General features: G+C 39.2%; 1 protein-coding gene across 3 annotated transcripts in view; it reads right to left on the bottom strand.

Moving 5' to 3' along the window:
• MSRA (methionine sulfoxide reductase A) overlaps window positions 1–23285 on the bottom strand; it is a 308591-nt gene that overhangs the window by 161743 nt on the left and 123563 nt on the right. For 2 of the 3 annotated variants that reach the window (XM_054062226.1, XM_054062227.1), the window contains one exon: window positions 2350–2469. The exons of the other annotated variant lie outside the window; for it this stretch is intronic. In XM_054062226.1, the coding sequence (XP_053918201.1) occupies window positions 2350–2469 (120 nt within the window). The remainder of the gene's footprint in view (window positions 1–2349; window positions 2470–23285) is intronic. 3 annotated transcript variants of the gene reach the window in all.

Raw genomic sequence — 23285 nt, 5'->3', positions numbered from 1 at the left:
TTGTGAAGAATTTCTTCCTAATGTCTAATCTAAATCTTCCCCCTTGCAGTTTAAAGCCATTCCCTCACATTCTATTACTCTCTGCCCTTGTAAGAAGCCCCTCCCCAGCTTTTCTGTAGCCCCTACAGGTACTGGAAGGCCACTATAAGGTCTCTCAAGAGTCTTCTCTTCTCCAGGAGGAACAATGTCAGCTCTCAACCTGTTCTCAGAACAGAAGTACTCCAGCCCTCAGATCTCCTTTGTGGCCTCCTCTGGACCCGTTCCAATATTTCCACATCCTTATGTTGGGGATTCCAGAACTGGACACAGTATCTCAGGAAAGGTCTCACAGAAGCAGAGTAGAGTATGTACAAAACAACCTGTATGTCTGAAGAGACACTTAAATGTCCATCACAACTTCCCTCAGTGCACCACGACTGTGTTGGGAAAGAGAACTTGTGCTGCACATTGCTATTCTATATAAGTAATCTAATTGTTTAATAGCCAGACCATTAAACAGAGTGGACAATAAATACCAGATAGAACCACATATGCCTGTAAAAATTGCAGATAATGCAGGCAAGTGATGAAAGTACAAAATACAAGACTGTATAAGCAATAGGAAGTAATGGATCATTTCGATAAATAAGACAGGCATCACTGACCCTTCCACAGATGACGCTTCTGATCGATATGTTGCAGGAGTTCTGGGTATCTATGCATCAGCTAATGCTAAAGGCCTGGTACCCTTTTCTTCGTTCTAGATATTTTAAAATCCCTATACACTAACCATTTGCAGCCAGGAGTATGCCTACTGCTATATGTTCTCATCAGAAATTCTCACCAATTTATGTTTTCTTTACCATTTATAAGGCAATTTATAATTGGTACAGTATTGTCTGTAAAACAGAGGCATTTGGACAATGCCTGTCACACCATGTTTTAACTTTTTGTCAGCCCTGAATTGGTCAGACAGTTTGATAAACGAAGGGCAATGAAGCTGGTGAAAGGTCTGGAGCACAAGTCTTACAAGGACAGGCTGAAGGAAATGGGGTTGTTTAGACTAGAGAAAAGAAGACTGAGGGGAGACCTGATCATTGTCTAGAATTACCTGAAAGGAGGTTGTAGCAGGGTGGGTGTTGGTCTCTCCTGCCACATAACATATGATAGGACATGAGGAAATGGGCTCAGGTTGTGCCAGGGGAAGTTTAGACTGCATAAAGACCATTTCTTTACCAAAAGAGTAGTCAAGAATTCGAATAGGTTGTCCAGGGAGGTGGGTTGAGTCACCATCCTTGAAGGTACTTAAAAGACAGGTAGACAAGGTGCTAAGGGATATCGTTCAGTAGTGGACGTATACAGTTGGACTCAATAAGCTCAAAAGTCTTTCCAACAAAACGATTCTATAACTCTAAGAGATGACCACTGTAGGTCCTTTCCAACTGAAATAGTCTGGTCTAGTCTATACGACCTTAAAACACTTTTTCACATTTTTAACTATTTCCTGAAACTTTCTGCTTTTTTTTTTTTTTGGTGATGCCTTGCAGCACTTCTGCACAGTTGAAATCTCCCATTATTTGACTATGCCACTGACCTTTTCAGACTTTTCAGATGTGACAGACTGACAGCAAGAAGAGCTCATCAGCTTCAGTATTTGGCAATGAAAAAGTTAACAAGAAAATAAAGCAAACCAAAACATCCAAGCTGTTCTCCACCAGGGAGGAGAGGAAAGCAAGAATTTGCCTTAGCAGCAACATTAGTCAGTTGGTGTCAGTGTTTTTATGTTTTAGATCACAGAAAGAAACTGTATTGGGTTGTTAGCACTGACGAAGGATCAGTATGAGGGCAATGAAAAATAAATGCAAGGGTTTGACACGGAAATGATAGGTTGCTTTGCACTGAAGTGTATAAAAATTTAACAAGTTATTTGTAATAACGCAAATGTGAAACTTAGACTTCTGCATGTAATCTTTTCATTATATGAAAAGAAAAAGCAAGAATGTGTTTCCTGATTTTTGTTCATACTTAGATACTGACAAAAATAAAATCAAAACTCATGCTTTTCCTACGGAACACATTTGCATACTTGGAAACATAATTCACTTCCTGAAGAAATTATTTTTTCTTTTCTTCTCAGAATATTTGCACACACATTAACTCATTAATCATTAGGAGATGACAATGGGATAAATTGGGGGATAAATTGAAAACTATAGTTTTTATCACAGTTTAGGATGCACGGCTGGTATTATGGTTGACAAAATACATGATCTCCTTAGTTGCTATAGTCGCTGATTTTATGCGTCATTGTCACCCATAATCTCACAGGGTTCTACTCACAATCCTTAAAAACCAAAGAGAAAGACTTACCTGAACAGACCTCTTTGTAGGTAGGATTTGGAGTATGACCTCCTGCATAACCCACTTGAGTGGAGTAGACTCCCTTCTGTCTCCAAAACTTCCTCTCGGCTCCCCAGAAACAGCCCATACCTGAATATTGCATAAAGCACGTAGCACGATGTCAAAATTTGCTCAATACAAAATCACTTCCACATTAATTGACAGAGTCCATAGTGGAAGTTACACTTACAGCCAGCACATGATAGTCAAATCTTTCCCATGATTATACACAGAGAAACTTGCACCTAGAAATCTATTCTGCATCACAGCACAACTCAAACAAATCTTTATTTATGCTTCTAAATAGTAACATATCACAGAGGACAAATCCTACAAAGGTTCAAAGGCCCAAACAAGAACACATGTACATCAAAAAAAGTTACTTAAGGAGTCATTGTGCTGTTTGTACAGCACTATTTTCACTTTAATAGATTAGCAAGCTGTCAAAACACAATAATTTGTATTAATGGCAAAGAGTTATTTAATTCTCTGCTTTCAGGCGTATGCAGTCTTTAAAGGTGGCAGTAATAATGGATTAAATTATATGCTATGCAGAAGGAAAAATGCTTTGGTTTAACAGTTTGTGCCTGCAGATATTTGATGTTCGGACAAAATTTTGGCAGTCATTACGCCATGCGGCCCTTTATCAAAGGGCAGCAGCCTGTTTACAGGTGTAAATTAGCAAAATTCTCCTGGTAACTGGAATCTAGCACATTGTATGAAACCCTGAGGGAAGGAACAAACGAGAATAACATTCACAATTCTCTAATGGCTTAAAGAGTTAAGATGTTAGCGGCAATTTGGAGGACTTCTGAAACTGGAACATACCATGTATGATCTAGTATTATTTAGCTTATCCCTGATTTTCTCTTTCAGTGATAACATACTTGCTTTTACTATTCACTTACTAAAACATTTTATGTAAAAAGCAGTAAAAAATAATCTAAATATTAAATACACTTAGAAATCAGTGATCCACGGTGGGGTTTCCATTGATAACACTATAGATATGATGAGTTTAAAAGTTGTAGAAATGTTCCTTCAAAGTGCAACTAGAAAAACAAAGCAGTCCCTTTCATCAACTATGATATCACAAAGGCGTATTCTCTCTTTGAAACTTAGCAGATTAACATAAAGTTCAAGTTGTAATGCACCAAAAATTACAGAAATAATGACCCAGATTTCTCCTTCTAATCAGTGCACAAGCAAGCTGCATAAACTAGGACCCCAATCTGCTCCTGGAGACCATAGAAAGAAGCAGACATCTCCTGAGGACAATTCAGCCCTCAGAAGATATAAATTCTTGATCAAATTGCAGCCATTCTCCCTTAATTACAAAGACATCTATGATTATTAGATTTAGGTTCCTCAGCTGATTTAGGCTGATGGCAAACTACTGTAGGATCTCTCTTGAAATTACCTCTCAGTTTTGCAGAAATATATCAAGTATATCAAGTCTATCAGAGGTTCCAAAAAACAGTTCCATTGCAACATAATGAAAAGTTGGGAACACAGCTTTTCCGTGGCCATCTGATCTGCTCTAAAAGACATTGTTCCTTCTAATAATCATAGAATCATACAATCGTAGAATCATAGAATCATTGAGGTTGGAAAAGACCTCTAAGATCAAGTCCAATCATTAGCATAACACCAACATGTCTACTAAACCATATCCTGAAGTTCACATAGAGTCCTAACTTCAAATGCAATGTAGAAATGCTCACACTTTTTCTATTTATTTCAAGAATTTCAATGCTCAATAAATCCCTAACCGCACTGTCTGAAAGTACTGGTCATCAGGGTAGCTGTTTCTTATCAAATACAGAAGTCCTCGAGTATGCTGATTTAAATGCAATAGTTCATCTGCAAAATACAGAAAAGAACGGCAAAATAGAACATTTTCTTTTTATTAGTGGCTGAAGATTTATTTTTGGGAGGAAGAGAATTCAAAGAAGTTCAGTAACTTATTTAGCATTTGGATGATGCTCTTAGTCATATGGTTTAGTTTTAAGTAGTCTTGTATGGAGCAGGGAGGTGGACTCAATGATCCCATGGGGTCCCTTCCAACTTGAAATATTCTCTGATTCTATGAGGAAAAGGCCTCAAGTTGTACCAGGAGAGGTTCAGATTAGGTATTAGGAAAAATTTCTTCACTGAAAGGGTTCTTAGGCACTGGCAGAGGCTGCCCAGAGAAGTGGTTGAGGCACTGTCCCTGGAGGTATTTAAAAGACATGTAGACAAGGTGCTCAGGGATATAGTTTAGTGGTGGACAGGTATGGTTGGACTCAATGACCTCAGAGGTCTTTTCCAACCAAACAATTCTATAACCGTTATTTAGGACTCTCTCATTGATAGCCCTCCTGACCTGTTGATTTGACCCAGTGATCTATAACCCTGTCACAGTTTCTTTTACTTTTTCTTCTCCCAGTTTTTGTCTGAATTCATTCTGCTCTCCTCCCTCCAAGAGACAGATTTTATTCTCTCAGTGAGCTATTCTCATCAGTTCTCAAGTACACTGGCACCTTGCACAAACAATAAATCCTCACATCCACAAGAACAGCTAGAATTGAAATCTTTGTCATTATAAAACAACCTACTAGTAAAGGGACATAATTTACAACAATACAATACTAAATTGCTTTCCATAGTATTAATACATTCAGTTGTTGATGGCTGTTATTCTGCTAAAGTGGTGCCATGTTCTAGAGAGAAATCGTTACAAGGAGAGAAATATTAACAATAAAACCCCACATAATATTCCAGAGTTAAGAAACATCAGCTCATGAAATACCTGTTTTTTCAGAGCACTGGCTGCCTTAAGTCATGTTTAACGTGAACAACAGCTGCTAAAATAGGGAAATAATCACAGTTCAAGACCTCATATGTTTTTGTAGTGCAAAAAAGTTTACTTTCTCTAAGTATTAATACTCTGCCTAATTATTACTACTCTCCACAATTATTTTTATTCTGGTGAGAAATAAATAAAGAAAAAAAAGCATAAAATAAGTTAAATAATTAAATAAAACTCTGAGGGAAAAACATTAGGAAAAGAAACATAAAAGCAAAATAAGCCACCCGTATTATAACTTGAAACTTGAAAACAAGAACATGATTTTAAACTATTCATGAAATAATTTGCATAATCCCCAGTACTGGTGAAGTGAGTGCAGCTTTGCAGTCAGATAGAGAGCTTCCAGAGTCATTCCTAAGAGAAACAGAAAAGAGAGGAAATACTTGGGAACACACTCATGCTCCCCAAAAAAGTATTATTTGAACATAATGGGTATTACAGAAGAGTGTTTAAGCATTGAAGATATTTGTCACTTTTTAACTGCTAATTTGTAAAACAAAAGCTATTCTTTCAGCAATGGGTTTTGACTGATTCCTAATTGGAATTTCAAAAGGTATTTAAAGATTCTTTTGCTTTTAAACTTCAAAACCAAACAGATTCAAATGGCAATCTTTAAAGGGTTGCTCATCACTATAAATAATATTAATCATACAATTTGGGAATAAATGCTACTATCGCTATTCCTTTCTAGCATCCACATCTATTTTCTCAAACTATTCTCTTTACATATTCATACATTTAGATATCTTCTGAACAACTCTTTTGTACACAGCCTTGTGCTCAACCAAGGAACATGTGTTTCCATAGGCAACTCAGATCATTTGCATATTTGTAAAAAATAGTACCAGTAGAAGTATTTTTCTAAAATAATGAAAGCGAAGTGTTGCTCTCATACGAGAGATAATCATCACATTGTTAAAGATAATCTGTAATATTTCTGAAATATACACAGGGCAGAATGGAACTCCAGGTTTTTCCTTTCCAGCAAGATGAATTCCTTCACAGATTACGATAACTGTATTGACTAAGTCTCCTTTGACTGCAACAGGAGCTCAGGGAATAATTTGTTTGCCTAAATAAAGACAGCCGAGGTCATCTGAGATGCCTTGGGATATCCAAGGTAAAAATGATGCAGGATCCAGGAGAGGCACGTCCTTCTTGAACGGCATCGCGTAGCCAGGATGTTCCTCAACATCTTGAATATAACTGTTCGCATGTTTTAAGGCAAGGGAAACAATCCCATACCACATATGCAGACATTAGAAGGACAAGGAAGTAATGGTTTTATACAAAGAAAGGGTACATTTAGACTGCATATAAGAAGAAATTCTCTACAATGAGGATGGTGAAATGCTAGTACAGGTTGCCCAGAGAGGCTATGTGAGCCCCGTTCCTGAAAAAATTCAAGATGAGGTTGGATGGGGCTCTGAGCGCCCTGATCTGGTTAAAGATGTCCCTGCTTCTGTGGGTGGGGTGGACTGGTGACCTGTAAAGGTCCTTTCCAACCCAAAACATTTTATGATTGTAAAGTTCATTACGGAAACCTGGAAGTTTTTGAATCTGTAGTTGAATCAAATCGCAAAAAATACAGTGATGTGTGTCTGAAACTTGCCTGTTTCTCTTTCACAACTACAAAATGAGCCTAGCATCACTAGCTCACTTGTAGAAGTCTATGCTGCAGCATAAGCTAGATGAACCCTAAGCCAAATTACTAATTACAAACTTCTCTATCCCCATAATAATGTCTGTAGCTTGTATTATGCTTAGATTCTTTGTGTACTGCATGAAATAGCCATCACACAGAAACAAAACAAACAAACAAACAAACAAAAAAATAGATTGGAAACTTTGTTTGAAAGTTCTGCAATGATCAAGACGTTCTCCACTCCTACAATGATGTCCTCCTCCTGCATGATCCTGCTAAGGTAACATTTACTCACCTTCATTCTGATCCTCTTCTCCAACACCTGTTCTTATTACATCTTTGAAGAATCTCAGAATCACAGAATGGTTTGGTTTGGAAGAGATCTTAAGCACCATCCAGTTCCAACTGCCCTGCCATGGGCAGGAACACCTTCTCCTGGATCAGACTGATCAAAGCCCCATCCAACCTGGCCTTGATCAACTCCAGGGAAGGGGCAGCCACAGCTTCTCTGGGCAACCTGAGCCAGTGCCTCACCACCCTCACAGGTAAAAATGACTGTGTTGAGGACTCCAGTTTCTCAGTTTCCACACAGGTTCCCTAATGTAAATTCCTATTTATGACTCTGTTATGTAAATTGGCACAAGCAGTAAATTTGCATCAGAAGGACATTCCTGATTCTAACGAAAACCTCACAAGATGCACCCATTCTGTACTAATTAGTTACTAAAGGAGATTAATGCTTCAGGGACTCTCAGCTTTCCATTTAAAGATCACAGCAGGTATATCAGTTTTATATATTGGCTAATTTCATTGTTTTCTCTAAAACATGTACACATACATGTATTTTCATTTGTGGAACATTTTTTTTTTTTGATGCCTTTGTCCTTTACCTTTGTGTCATACCCTTCTCCACTGGGCACCAGGTGTGCACACAACCTGACTTCTGCCTGACAACCCAATGACCTTTCACTCCTGCCAGCTTTATTTACAAACCCTCTCTCTACCCTTCCCTCCCAGCAGCCCAACAGGACATTCAGAAGACTCTTTTTGTCATATTCTGAAGAACGAATGCATTATTTCATTGGCATGCCAAGCGTTTTCTGGCCAAACGCCTGCAATCGCTACACCCACAGTTCAAGGCACTTTTCCATGCAGCAGATTAAGAAGCTGCTTCAATGCCAGGTCAATAGCAATGCTTCACTGCAGAAGATGAACTGCAAAGGATATGGATCCTGCTCCTCCTTCTGTTAACAGGATTTTAGAATGTATGTTTCCACTAAGGAGGGGAAAATGTCAGGTTTAAATATATACTCAGAAAAATAAAATGTGCTGGTATGCTGTGAGAACAAAGACCAGCGCGCCCTGGAAACCTCTTCACTAACCTCAGATCAGAGCAAGTAGCAGGATAGGATCTATCCAAAGCTCAGGAGCACACTAGACAGAGAAGACTAGCTCTTGTGCCAGCTTATGTTCTGAAAATCTAGAAGTAATGATTCTGCCAGCTGCTCAAATGCGACAGTACCCAGCCAAAAGTAGCTGGGGGCACAGGCTGCTCCTATACATTCAAGCAGTAAAGGACAGCCAATAGTACATCCCATCGGCCTACCCCAACGCATCTTGCTCTAGCCAGCATCTCTCTGGGAGCTGAGGACACAGCTGCCAGCATTCCCGCTTCTCTTGGCCAGTATAGGACTTGGCCCAGATTTTGAATACGATTGATTTAGTTACCTCTATAAAATCTGGAGAAGGAAACGTTCAGCTGCTTTGAACTGAAATGATTTTTTTTTTCCCTAACTGGAAGGAATTAATTGAACCTCAGCAAGTTATATACCTATATAATAATGCACATTTCATACATATCCACCAAATCCTGACTGTGACTGGTGCTTTCCTCTTTGAAAAACTTTGTAGAGCAGTTGGTACAGCTGATTGATTGAAGTCAGTCCAAGTACTCCTATTCCTAAGAACTGAGCCAAAGAGAGATTTATTTAAGCTGTGTGCTCCAAAAATGTGGAGACCGTTAATTTTTAGTACTTCACAGGTTAGACTAGGTACTCTGGCTTCACCGCAAAAGGTCAGGATGAGACAATGGTAGGCATCATTGTGTTCCCTCCCCTAAAGAGACAGTCAAGCAGGCAACAAGGAAGCTGTGATGGAACCCAGCAGATATCCCAGTTTGGACAATCAGATCACAATGTCCTGGCAACCCAGCAGAATATCCAGCCTATACACAGTAGCTGTATGCCTGGTTACAATAATGTTTCTTGACTTCATGTAACTCAGTAGCACTAGACTTCCAGAAAGTTAAATTTTGTTCTCTACAGGGAAATATGCCATTGCCTTTGTCTTCATTGTGATTTTGGACACAAACCCAGAAGTAGGAGTGGATTTTACAACCACATGTAAAGTGAGTGAATACAGCTTTGTGGCACACTTTCACACTGCCTGTGCACTTCCACAACAGTTAATAAGCACCTGAAAACCTAAAATGATCAAAGCCTTGTCCTCATAGGGGCCAAAATAAAAATACAGCATGAATTACCGAAGAAGCTTTGTTCTGATTTTTTTCAAATTCTTGTGGGGAATCTGGAAAGAATTCCAGATTAGGATTGAAATGCAGTATCACCTTTCACAGAACACTGCAATATGTAGGGCGCGCTTTGGTGAGCCATCTGGATGCATATAGGATTATCGTTATCAATCAGGATTTAAAGTAAAATTGTATTATTGATGTCTTCAGAGGTTTAACGCACAGCAACCATTGAATATTTGAGCAATCACAGAATATTTGAGATCACTGGAAAGCAATCAACTAAGAAATGGTTGGGAGGAATATAAAAAAAACTGAAATGGAGAACAAGCTCAGCTGAAAGAAATAAAACTCCTGATGACAGATGGCATTAAGCGGATGATCTTCCTAGATAAGCGTTGGCTCTAATGCTACAACAGGGTTGATAAATATGTTGAACAGCTTGCCTGGGGCAAGTCAAACAAAGCCCTCGGCAAGAAATTTAAAATGCAGTTTGCCTAACAGAGCAACTAAAGAGGAATTTCTTGGCTCGCCATTTTGCCAAGATGTGTTCTGTTCACACTGCATGAATTCCCAGAGAAACTGTTGGGTTTGCTTCTTTTTCCATAGGAGAAGCAGAAGCCTCATGTTCATTCAAATTAACAAATGCCCAGGCAATTCATTTATGCCTGTATGGAAGCTGCTGACATCCAAAGTGCATGTGGGCGCATGTTTGTGTATGAATGTATGTTTGTATAAAATCTGCACAACAGATTAGAATTATTGTAAAAGGAAAAGCAGACTATCATAATAGAAAAGGAATATTTTACTGTAAAGAGAAAAACTGCCATGTTTTCAGCATGAAAAGTATGCATAACATATCATAAGTATGACTTTTGAAAAAACCTATAACGCAACAGCAGTCAAACTGGGAAAAGCAACAGAGATAGAGAGAGAGAAAATTATTCTTAAAATGTGTTTATCCAATACATCATTAAAGCATGTTACTAGGTATAAATAAAACAAAATCAACTGGATTTAAATAAATCTGAAGCCACTATCAAGGATATTAATAAAGCATAAACTACAGTTGCTCTAAACTTCACAGTTACAGTATGAGAGGGTGCAGATATTCCTATTTAAATGCAATTTTGATCTTAACCAGCAGAGAACAGGGATATAGATGAGTCAATATATCAAAATATTTTCAAAGATGGCCTTACTGCCTCAGTATACTTTCCCCACCCAATAAGCAGGAATACATCATGAAGATCAACAAAACTGTGACTGGCAAGTCCACATAACAAAATTCTATCATCAAAATCCTCTGTTAGAAAACTTAGAATCATAGAGTCATGGAATGGTTTGGGTAGGAAGGGATCTTAAAGCTCATCCAGCCGTGGGCAGGGACATCTTCCAATGGATCAGGTTGCTCAAAGCCCCATCCAACCTGGTGTCAAATGCCTCCAGTGATGGAGCATCCATGACTTCTGTGAACAACCTAGGCCAGGGCAGGGGCAGGGAAGCTGAGACAGGATGGGGTTTAAGGTTTCTTCCAACTCAAACCATTCTATGAGGTGTTCACCTGGGATGAGAAGAAGACTTCAGAAATTAAAAAATTAAAAAAGTCTTTCTGGGACTTGTTTCTGTCATTAGTGGTATTACTATTTTCAAAACCACAGCAAACGCTTGTAGTGATAGGACTAGGGGCAATGGGTATAAACTGGAGAGGGGCAGATTTAGACTAAACATAAGGAAGAATTTCTTCACTATGAGAGTGGTGAGGCACTGGAACAGGTTGCCCAGGAAAGTTGTGGCTGCCCCATCCCTGGAGGTGTTCAAGGCCAGGTTGGATGGGGCCTTGGGCAGCCTAATCTAGTGGGATGTCCCTGCCCATCGCAGGGGGTTGGAACTGGATGATCTTTAATGTCCCTACCAACCCAACTATTCTATGATTCTATGATTCTATGATTCTATGATTCTATGATTCTATGATTCTATGATTCAAATAAAGCCTTCATAACAGATTTGAATTCCATTGTGCTGGGTTCTGGGTACAAACACAAAACAGCAACTTCGCCAAAAGTTCAGTTTTCCATTTACAGGGCCATTCATATCAGTACATTCCATAAACATGAAAAAGAACCGTCATAAATAGAACAATTCAGGAACTGGAAACAAGTAAGCACATGTTTAGGGAATGCAACTGAATGAATGCTCATAGCTGAGAACAAACAACTGAATCATATACAGAAGAATACTGTAACAAAAATGGATTTGACCTGAAGAAAAGAAGCACTATTAACAAAGTAAGAAGAATTAGTCCTTAAGTGCAAAATATTTGGATTGAAACTGCAAGTCCTTCATGTCTAATCAATCAAAGCACACTCTTAAGAAGTAGTGTAGGGGCCTGATTTTTCAGTGCCACAAAGATGATGACTGAAGTGCCCCAAGGGCACACAAAAAAAATGTCAGGGTTTACGGTCAAAATTCTGATTCCTTTAAATATTTACTCTTTATAATTTCTCTTAGAAAATAAGCTATTGGAACATGAGAATGAATAAAAGCATCAGAAGCTCTTTGCACACCTCTGAAGCATCCAAAAAAAGGAACCAAATCTTAATCTGAATTAACACAGCAGAATGTTCAAGGATACAGTTGATAAAGAATAAATTATGCCAACTTGTGTACAGATAAATTCAGTTCAGCCACTTTTCTATCTATCTCCTTTGAAGAAGGGAGTAGTTTGTTAATATATTACCTTTCAGAAGCCTGTTAAGGATAAAAAGAACCTCTGGTACAACAATATGTGAAAGAGATTGAGATAGAGCTACATGGTCCTACCATCAGCCTGATTATTTGCTTCATTGCAAAGCATCACATCTTTAGTGCAGTCATTGATTTGAGGCTTTCAAATAATTTTGTGATCTTCCTTTGCTCTAAGCATTCCAACACTTTACAGAAATTCATTTTAGATCATCCTCGGTCATTTGACACACTTTAGTGCTCTGCTACTCAAGTAGAACTTGATGTACACATAAAATAAGAGATGTCATCAGGGCTGTGTAATCCATTTGATTCTCTGTATCTTTCATATAAATTCATCTCTGCAATAACAGTGAAGCCTCCCCCTTGTCTTCTGAAAATCTCTGTAATCTCTTGGCAACCTTAGGGAGCGTGAAATACAGAGAAGCAAAACAAAATCTATTCTACTGTTATAAAAGCAAGGCACCACAAACATTTTGTTATCGACAAAGTAAGAATCACTTTTAGGGCTATGCTGCAGAAAATAATCACTTGTTTACAAAGTTTGTTTACTGCAAGGAATAGACATCTTGCCTTTTCTTTCCTTTTTTTTTTTTTGATAACTATTGCTAAGTTAAATTAACTGCCAGACAAAGTACTTTTATTATTTAACACATTCAGAAAAAGTAATCTCATATTACTTATTTTATTTATAACCTTAGATTTTAGACAACAATAGAAAGCTGTAGGCACCCTGGCAATTATTTAAACTTACAATCTATAATTGCTCAGGAGGAAAAATAATTACATTCAAATAATAAACCAATTCAACAATCAGCCTTTTCGTCCTCCTTTCCCCAGCTCCACAGAAACATACCCTTAACCCTTTTCCATTAAAAGCCCAAACTAATAAATGCCTTCTAAGTGTACTTAGAAGATCATTAAAATTTACCTATTTTGGACCACAGTTGTCCTTAATGGAAATACAGAATTTCTAATAGTTATTTTCTCATCTCGTAGTAGCCAATGAAATTATAGCATGTTGTGACTTGCAAAAGAGGATACCTCTTTCCTATCCACCCCCAAAAAGATAATTACTCACAAAAATACCGCAGGAGATTGTCATAGGAAAACTATTTTCTATCCAGAGGAACAGACAGAGGCCAAATAGCTACGCGGTTACTCGTGTACCATTCATGCAGTACTTGACATGCACTCACTCCAAAAACATGGTTTGTCACTGTTGAAAATAAAGTAACTATAATAAGTGCAGAGGCAGAAAGTCTGCACTGCGCTGACAGCTTGACAAAGGCAATGCCATTATGCACAACAAAGCTCATGATCAGCTCACTCTCCAACCCTGTGGTTTTCTTAGACCTCCTCTAAATGTCCTGTGCACTCTGTCTGTGGTTGGCAGAACATCCAGCCAGAGGGCATCAAGAGGCACACAGCCTCTGGCTCTTCTAAGGGCTGTAGTAGCATGCTCCTGCTCATACAAATCACCTCTCTAACCTTGAAGCTGGGTTTTGGAAGAGCCTAGTAATATGCTATAGACATCCACAATGCTATTCATTAAAGTAGCACCATGAGAGCTGTACAGCAGCCATCTCAGGTGGAAATTCCCATCTTTACTAAGAAGCTGGATGCGGCCATTGTACATCAATTTTTGAACAAGCAAAGATGCACTTATTTTTGTGTGCAGCATCACTTTTCTCTTTCTTCACAGGTTTTGAATCAGCAATTATAAAAAAATTTTAAAAGCAATACAACACGTATTACTTTTATCCATCACATTTCCGAATAATGCAATAGTCTAAGGGATACCTGACAGGCAAGCCTGAGATGTAACAGCATGAACACTGAACTGGATAATAAATCAGCTTATACAAACCACTGTCAGAGGTCTTTGTACAAATGTATTTTGAATAATTGTAGCCAGCCAACCAGGCTTGGATAACTCAGGTACTGCAGCCACAGAGATGGAGCCGTGCTGCCACAGGGCCAAAGCAGTAAGAGGTCCCTCCATGCTATGCCTTCAGCCCACCAGCTTCCCAGGCACAGACGAATAGACATCTCTTATTTCCATGCAAAGCTAGACATGCATCCAGAAAGAGCTGTTGTCTATTCCACAGCATTCACTGTGCAACCAATCATTTTGCCTCCTTTAGGGGTTGGGGGCAGGAGGGAGGAATGGATGGACTGACATAGAGCTTTAGAACCACAGAATGATTTTTGATCGGAAGGGATCAAAGCTCATCCAGTCCCAACCCCCCTGCCGTGGCACAGACACCTTCCACTGGATCAGGTTGATCAAAACCCATCCAGCCTGGCCTTGAACACCTCCAGGGATGGGGCAATCACCACTTCTCTGGGCAACCTGTGCCAGTGCCTCACCACCCTCACACGAAAATATTTCTTCCTAAGATCTAATCTAAATCTCTGCTCTTGCAGCTTCAAACCATTCTCCCTCATCCCATCCCTGCCCTCCCTGATAAAGAGCCCGTCCCCAGCTTTTCTGTAGGTCCCCTTAACTTCAGAGCAGGTTAGGTGCAATTACTAGAATGCATATCAAGTTTGCAAAACCTGCTGAACTTTGTTGTCCAGCAGAAAGATTCACATGCATCTTTAAATTTATTATTTCTCATTACAAATCTTTCTCAACATGGAGCTAACCACAGCTGCCACTTGCATTTGCATTGTTTTCGACGCCATTTTCAATAATGATTCCTTTATTTTCAAATCAGCACACAGGTTCCAGCTATGTGACTCCCCCAGCTTTAATTAATGAGAGAAGCAGTTGATGTGAATTGATAGGTGACACACATGTGATGTATGTGACCTATGACATACGGTAGATGGCATAATAGGGATCCATTTCATAGTAGACAAAAACAGGCACTCGGGGAAGAAGTATAATAGAATCACAGAAAGTCCTGAGTTGGAACATACCCGCAAGGATCATGGAGTCCAACTCCTGTCCCTGCATAAGACAACCCCAACATACATACCACGTGTTTGAGGGCATTGCCCAAATGCTTCTTGAATGTTCAGACTTGGCACCATGACTGCTTCCCTGGGGAGCTGTTCCAGTGCTCCACCACCCTCTGAGCAAAGAACATTTTCCTAATATCCAAACCAAACCTCCCCTAGAACATCTTCTTCCTACTCCCTTGGGGGAAAAGGCAGATAAACACGATACTTGTCAGTACTATGGTCCTAGTCTCTAACTTGCAGGATTTTCTGAGGCTGCTACGATTGAAATTACTCTCAGTGGATCCCTCTTCCAGCTATTTCTCCTGGCCTGATTTCAAGCTGAGAAATCTTCTGTTTGCAGAAAATCCTTTGGCAAGGAGATGAACGGTCTTTTACTTTATTCCAGCTCTTCTGATTTATTCTGAAACCAGCTCCCACTTGCATCCTTTTTTTCTGGTCCCTCTTTCTTACATGGGGAAATATTCTGCAAAATCAATTCCCTTTTACATTTCCCATGCCTATCATCATTCTGTAGATCTCTTTCATGTGCCCTTCAGTTATCTCTTTTTTGCACTGAGTAGTCTTAGTGTATCCTGTTGTTCCTTCTATAGAAAATGCTTCATACTTTATACCCCCCCCCCCAATGTTTTTTAATTCTGCTAGATCTTCTTTGACCCCAGTGGCACAGAAATGCATATAGTACTCACCACATGGGAAAATCATGAGTTTATATGCTGGCATAATGATGATTCATTTCTGGTTTTGTTCTCTTTTCTGTTATTATTCCACTTTGCAACAATGAGCATTGACAAGGAAAGGAATTGCATGCTTAGGCATCAGTTAAAATCCATATATTTCCCTCTTCCTAGAACTATGTATAAGAAGGGAGTCTGGGGGCAAAATATGACTGATGGAGTTATCAGTAAAGTGCCTTAGACTCGCAGCAAGCTGCAGCCAGGGAGAACGCAACTGGCTGAGATACGATATACGCTTATAGCCCCAGGTTCCAAACAACATAGCACTTCTGCAAGCTCCAGCACATGCTTCAAAACATTTTGGATCCACACAGTACCTTGAGTTCTTGGGAAATTATTTGTATTGAGTCAATAAGTCTGTTAAAGCAACAAAACTATGACCAGGCTATAAACATCTCCGTTTTTCTGGTTTGGTTGTTCTACAGCATTGTAAAGCATAAATAATTATAATCTGGAACAAATAACTGGATGAGACTCAGATTAGTTTTAAAAGGAGGCCAGGCACAATATGGATCTGTTAGAGTGAGTTCAGAGGAGGCCATGAAGATGATCGGAGGGCCGAAGCACGCTAAGACACGTGTCCCACGCTAAGACAGGCTGAGAGAGTTGGTCTTGTTTAGCCTAGAGAAGAGAAGGCCATGGGGAGACCTTTAAGCAGCCTTCCAGTACTTTCAGCACATGAAAAAATATCTTCCTAATATCTAATCTAAATCTCCCTTCTTCCAACTTAAAACCATTCTCCCTCATCCTGTCCCTGCACTCTCCCAGCTTTCCTGTAGGTCCCTTTTAAGCATTGGAAGGCTGCTAAAAGGGCTCCCTGGAGTCTTCTCTTCTCTAGACTAAACAAACCCAACACACTCAGCCTGTCCTCATATAGGAGGTGCTCCAGCCCCTCTGATCATCTTTGCGGTCTCCTCTGGACTCCAGAAGAAGAATCCAGGTGTGAATTTCTATAGTAGACTAGAAATAATGACTGCAGCCAGGCAGCACACTACACAGTGTTTTGAAGAGGGACCATTGTAGCTACCAAAAGCCCTTCAGCACTCAAAAAACATGTCCAGATCCTTAATGTAGCAGCACAGGAAAATGATCTTGGGTTTACTTGTCTCCAGAAAGCAAAGCAGTTGATAATCTCCTTATCTGCCACAGGGATAAACACCATAACACTTGATGAGTCTGAGTATAGCCATTTTGATACTTAAACCCATACGTTTGCCCTCTCTTGGCTTGTTAGGTACATTCCACTGAATAACAGAGTTTCTCCCATCCTGCTGTGCAGCTAGACTCTATATTATTGTCAAAAGCTTTGGGTCCCATTGAGCTCGTATAAATTAAGAGACAAAAGATGGTGCTAATAGGATACAAGAGAGCAATATAGATGACAACAACATTCAATCACATCAGACTTTCTATCCCAGAAGAACGAGTCAATAAAGAGCTGGATGACCACTAGCTGGAGTGTGCAGCGAGGCTCCACGTTATAGTTTTGGATACACAGAAAGACAACTTGTCCTTTCTGCAACTGTGTGTCTTTAGATAGTGTACCTAATTGCAAATACATTTCAGCATTTCACTCAAGTTATATCCTTTGGACTTGAATGCGTGACTGCTACTACATTATTCATAACATGAGTCTCAATAATTTTCAGTCAAGGTTCAAGCAGAAATGTGTCACACTAGGATTATATTATTTATGAGCATAATGTTGGATTTAAGCCAATGACACACCAATAAATTTTATCTCAAAGCCTGACATATTGCATGCTGTTTTCCCTGGCTCACAAACAAATAAGTACGGCTGTTTCAGAATTACTTACAGTTCAACTCAAATCAGATTCTTTTTGTGATTAGTTCTTATCTGATTTGAAAAATTGATCATATTATTTCTTCTTTGTAGATGTTGAAGTGTATTTTTTCCTTCATTTCTAAAGCATATCCTGCACAGAGAGCAAAGCCAGGTGGTATTCCAGAAGAAAAATCTCTAACGAAATGCTGTCTGACTGTCTTAAAGGGTGGAGTTTTCACTCTCTTCTAAAGACAAAAGACTTGTCTGTGTATCTCCCAGAATGGGCAGAGAGCCTGTACTAGATAGCATAATTCGCCAGTAAAAGTAATCTTAATAATGTGGGCATTACCCGAACCACAAGGGTAAATAACGTGCCTACTGGAATATAAGGGAAGAAAATATAGAAGTTATTCTTCTCAACTAACCTCAGACACTTGAACTAGAAACCTCTATAGTGTTCATGTGTGGCAAACGGTGCTCAGCCTCCCACAACAGTCAGCGGACATCCAGGGTTCAGTACTAATGAATAAATAAAGTTATTTGGTGTTATCTGACATGCCTTATGCAGCAATTCTGCACAAGAGGGGCACATTGACAGACGGTAGACCCTTCTCCTTGGAAGCTAGAGATCAAGGACAATGTCACATACATGTTACTTTTAGATGTCTTTATATGTGCATTGAATCCCTAAAGAAAGGCATCTAATATCATATGGGATGTCCTAGATAAACCTATCTGGCTTTTATCTCCTAGATCATAAGAGCATACATCTCCTGTGAGACCTGTATCATCCCTCCCAGACCCCTGTGGTTGTCGCAAATGACCTAGGACACCTCAAATGGCATAAAGCATTTGCAACATATTTATGCAAATGAATTGATTCCCCTTAGTCTAAGCTGGTTGTTCAGCTAGTGTTTGACAGAAGAAGGCACCTACAGAGGGTGATTCATTCCTTTCTAAGACAGCTGTAATGAACTGACCGCCAAATGTGTTTTCTCTGACTAGGGAGAAACTCTTGAAGACCCTTTCAGATTCCGTGCCTAAACCCTCTTGAGATTAATTCCAGCCCAATGAGTTGAAAACACCAATGAGATCAATATAAAGATTCCAGTTGAATCCCCCAAGCTTAAGGAGCATTTCTGAGGAAGTACTTCGAAAAAAAGATGAAGATTTTTGTATATTTGATTTTAAGAAAGATATCTAATGATGCATTTTCTGAGATCACCAATAACTTCATCAAGTGAAAAAAAACTCCAGAAAATCAGGAAAAACACTCTACATTATCTCATACAGAATAACCTGACAGTAAGTAATCCATATTTTTCAATATGGGACCCTATTCACTCTGTCTCACATCCCCAGTTCTAATGTTGTCGGTCTATGACCACACTGCTGTTAAGGTAAATCCATTAGGATGTGCGAGACACAGTGACAATACTTTCTGAATGTCACAGTATGTCTAAAATTATCAAAACAACACAATTTTATCCCTCAGAAAACCTCCTTATGTGTTTTTTTTCTCTGTTGTTGTAACTACTGACAATTAGCAGTGCACTTTTCATGGCTGAATAAAATAAATCATAACCATTTTATATGTTTTATGATGACATATCATGCTCTGTGCTTTCTTAACAGGAATCAAAGGATGAAGGCTGATGGTAAATGTGTATGTGTGTATATCATATATCCCAGCACATAAATACATACACATCTATGTCCCACAAAGCAGCATAAATCTGAGGAGGGCAGCCTCTAGTCATTAACAGGATAATTTACTTCTATTTCAAACTTAAACTACCTCAGAATGACACCAAGCATATGTTCATTCTAGTCACTGATACATCCCTATTTATCACTGGCAAGAAATTACTTCTCTGCAAGGCTTTTGCATTGCTAAAGTAAACCAGTTGCTCTCACGGCTCTTTGCAGAGAAAATAAAATGTATGTTAGAGACATTTCCAGCCACTGGAAATCACTGAGCCTTATTCCAAAACCCACAAAAACGAACTATGTCCCTTCTACTCTTTTCAGGGGGCAAGTCCCCAAATCATAATTAATAGCTATTCTAAGGTGAATGATGTTGATTGAAAAGCTGCAATCCAATTTAATTTTGAAAACCTCGGGATCTTCACTAATGTCACTAATGTGCAATGTACAGTCTAAGTGGAAAGCCACACAAAAGTAAATTCTTCATTACCTCAAGAAAGCTAAATTAACACTAAGTCCTTGATGGAGAAGGAGAGATATTGTGTTTGAAGGCCACACTACTTTTGTTTTCAGAAGCAAAAAAGAAAGAGAAATGTGAATTCTTTGAAATAAAAGAATGTTACTAAGGGTTGTGCTGATCAAGGACAGCTTTCACTTTGCATTAGGGATATTTGATTGTCCCTTATTAGTGTTTATAAATATCAGGAAATGTCCTTGGCAAAGACCAAGCAGACTGCAGCATTCTGTGTTTATCTGAGTCTGCCTTGTATAGTGCTCTGCAATTGGGCCACTTACCCACAACGCCAATGCACAACTCTATCAAATCATATCACCAGCATTTAATGCATGATGCCTATGAGATGCTATAGGAAATAGATATTGAATATTAAGAAATTTTACTTTCAAAAGGTCCTGGAATTAGATTTATTTCTGTATTTATCACCATATTTTACAACAGCCTTAGGGGAAACTTTTCAGTTCAGGGCTTCCTTGGTTACTCTTAAATCCTAAACAGAAAATGTTCCCTGGTAATAGCTTAGAGCTGACATAAGCCCTGAAGTTTGGACCAGCAAACCAGAGTATCAAACTTCAGGCAAGAAGAGAAGGTTTAGGCACTGGTGCTAAGTAACAAGTCATAGGATGAGAGGAAATGGTCTCAAGTTGTGCGTGGGGAGGTTTAGATTTGATGTTGGGAAATATTACTGAAAGAATGGTGAAGCATTGGAACAGGCTGCCTGGGGTAGACTCACCATCCCTGGAGGTATTCAAAAAGCATGTAGATGTGGTGCTTCAGGACATGGTTTGGTAGGCACAGTTGATGCGTTGATGGTTAGACTTGATGATCTTAGAGGTCTTATAAAACCTTAATTATTCTATGATTGTGTGGTGGCAATAAGGATGAAACAGGACCAGAAAGTAAGGGCAGGGAACCAAGTTGTGTTTCAGTTCTCTGGAAAAGATACCAAAACGACACTGGCAATAAGTCAGTATCTGGAAGATAAAAAGATAAAATGGGAAACATGGATGCATTTCTTTGATAAACATATTGCAAAGGTAAGAATAGGAACATAATGTGTTTTAGGGATGGAGTAGCACCCTTCAGGCAATCCCTTTTTGCTTTGCAGTGTCCTCAGAGATTTATTTATTTTCTCATTCCAGAATGGCAGAAAGTTCTCTGTCCATTTCTACATCACCTTGGGAACATAGGACAGCATTACCACTTCAGTGCTTCACAAACCTGGGCAGTTAGTATACTTCCTTTCCGAGATGCTGAGAGAGAATTAGCATGAGAAACATGAAACCCTTCTGGAAGACTTTCCTTCTGGCTCTCAATGCTTCCACAACGTGATCCTTGTAGCATCTGGTAATATTGCTTTAGATGTTTCTCCTACAATTTGGGTCATAGCACTCACACCTATTTCAACAAGTCTTATATTCTCTTCTGATAGAAATATAATATCTTCTGACATATAGCATGGTTTAAAAATTTCTTCCTTTTCATTGAGCAAGAGGTAAAAATTGTTTGGATTTATTTTACTGTTTACAAAAATAAGTATTTGTCTTGGGGCCTAAACTTTGTTTCCTGTAGTTTCCTTTTCCTGGTGGAAAAAAAACAGAGCTCATTATAAAAATGTAATTGAGTCAGACTGAAATGTTTTCCAACACATTCATAGAACACAGAATCATTATGGTTGGAAAAAACTTCTGAGATCATCCAGTCCACCTTGCAGCCCAACACCACCGTGCCTACTAAGTCATGTCAGAAAGTGCCACATCTACACTTTTTTTAACACCTCCAGGGATGGGGACTGCACCACTTTCCTGGACAGCCTGTTCCAGTGCCTCACCACTCTTTCAGTAAAGACGTTTTTTCCTAATATACAATATGAACCTCCTCTGACACACCTTGAGACCATTTCCTTTTGTCCTATCTCTTGGGAGAAGTGACCAATACCCCCCGCAGTACAGCCTCCTTTCTGGGAGCAGCAGGGAGCAGTGAGATCTCCCTTCAGTCTCCTTTCCTCCAACCTATGCAAACCCAGTTCCCTCAGCTGCTCCTCATAAGAATTGTTCTCCAGACACTTCACCAGCTCCATTTCCCTTCTCTGGACGCACTCTACCACCTCAATGTCCTTCTTGTATTGAGAGTCCCAAAACTGAAGACAGCACTCAAGGTGCAGCCTCAAATTTTCTTATCTGATGTGGCTACCAGTAGCTGTTTCAGTAAAATTGAAAAGAAACTCTTTGAGTACATAGAGTGATCCATTCTTAAATAACATCATCCCACTTTCAAGTAAAATTATTTTCCCTTGGTTGAAAAGTTGTCCTGATAAAGTCTACAAAAGGTCGAAGCACTCAAGAGCAGGTCTTGTTTGAGGAGCTCAGCTTTTCACCAGCATAAGCCGTGTATAAAGGTACGGTGTGATGCTGCACTGTAGAGGCAGATGAATAGGCCACGTTCAAAGGCAGAGAAACCCCTGGCTCTGCTGGGGCCAATTGGACAATCTTGGTGTAATACTATTTATGTTTTTAAATAACCTTTGGAAGCAGTGGGAATCGTAGGAATGCATAAAGTACACCTGAATCTCAATAGGACATAATAACTCTGGCAAAGCGCAACACTAATATGGCTCTATAGAGTTACTGGAACATGTCACCGTCTAATAAGTGCAGAGCAGAAGGTGAACAAGCTTGGGTCTGTCTGTCAACTCAGAAATGTCTGTAACTAGATCTTATTAGTTACTTAACGTCCTGCTTCTGTCTATATATTGTTTACATCAAGAAACCAATTACTGCATTACTAGCCAGTACGTCAAGCAAATGTAACACAACTAAGTCATAAAAAAACCTAAGTCCACTTTAAAAAGTGTTGTAATTACAAATCTGAACTACCTCCAGACTGTACTCAAGGTAAGTAAGAGCCCTTCTGTGAAGTCACCACATGCACAATGCTTCCTCTTACAGAAATAAGGTAGCATTTAAAGCATGGTGCATACTTAGCCACTCTGGGATAAACTGGAGTCTTGCAATAGCAGCAGTCATTTAAGAAAAAAACATACACTTAACATTCAGAAACACCAGAAATATTTCTGAGCGTAATACAGCAGTCTATTTAAATGTGTTTAAAATATGCAAAGAAGTACATTGACAGTCATGGAAATACTAATTTATTGAAAATTGCCTATATTCTGCAGCTTTGAACCATTTCTTTTCATTTTCTAAATCTTTATCCCAAAGCCAATTTTAGACCCTAAATTGATTCATTTCAAAACATTATTTTGACCTTACTGTTCTCTGCAGCTCCTTGAAAGGAGGCTGTAGCGAGATGGGTGTTGGTCTCTTCTCCCAAGTTACAAGTGAAAGGACGACAGGAAATTACCTCAGGTTGTGCCAGCAGAGGTTTAGATTGGACATTAGAAAAAATTTCTTTACTG

The sequence above is a fragment of the Cuculus canorus genome, chromosome 3 (assembly GCF_017976375.1).
Source record: "Cuculus canorus isolate bCucCan1 chromosome 3, bCucCan1.pri, whole genome shotgun sequence".
NCBI classification, from domain to species: Eukaryota; Metazoa; Chordata; class Aves; order Cuculiformes; family Cuculidae; genus Cuculus; species Cuculus canorus.
Note: the sequence above shows the minus strand (reverse complement) of the source record. Positions and strands in the feature narration are given on the sequence as shown.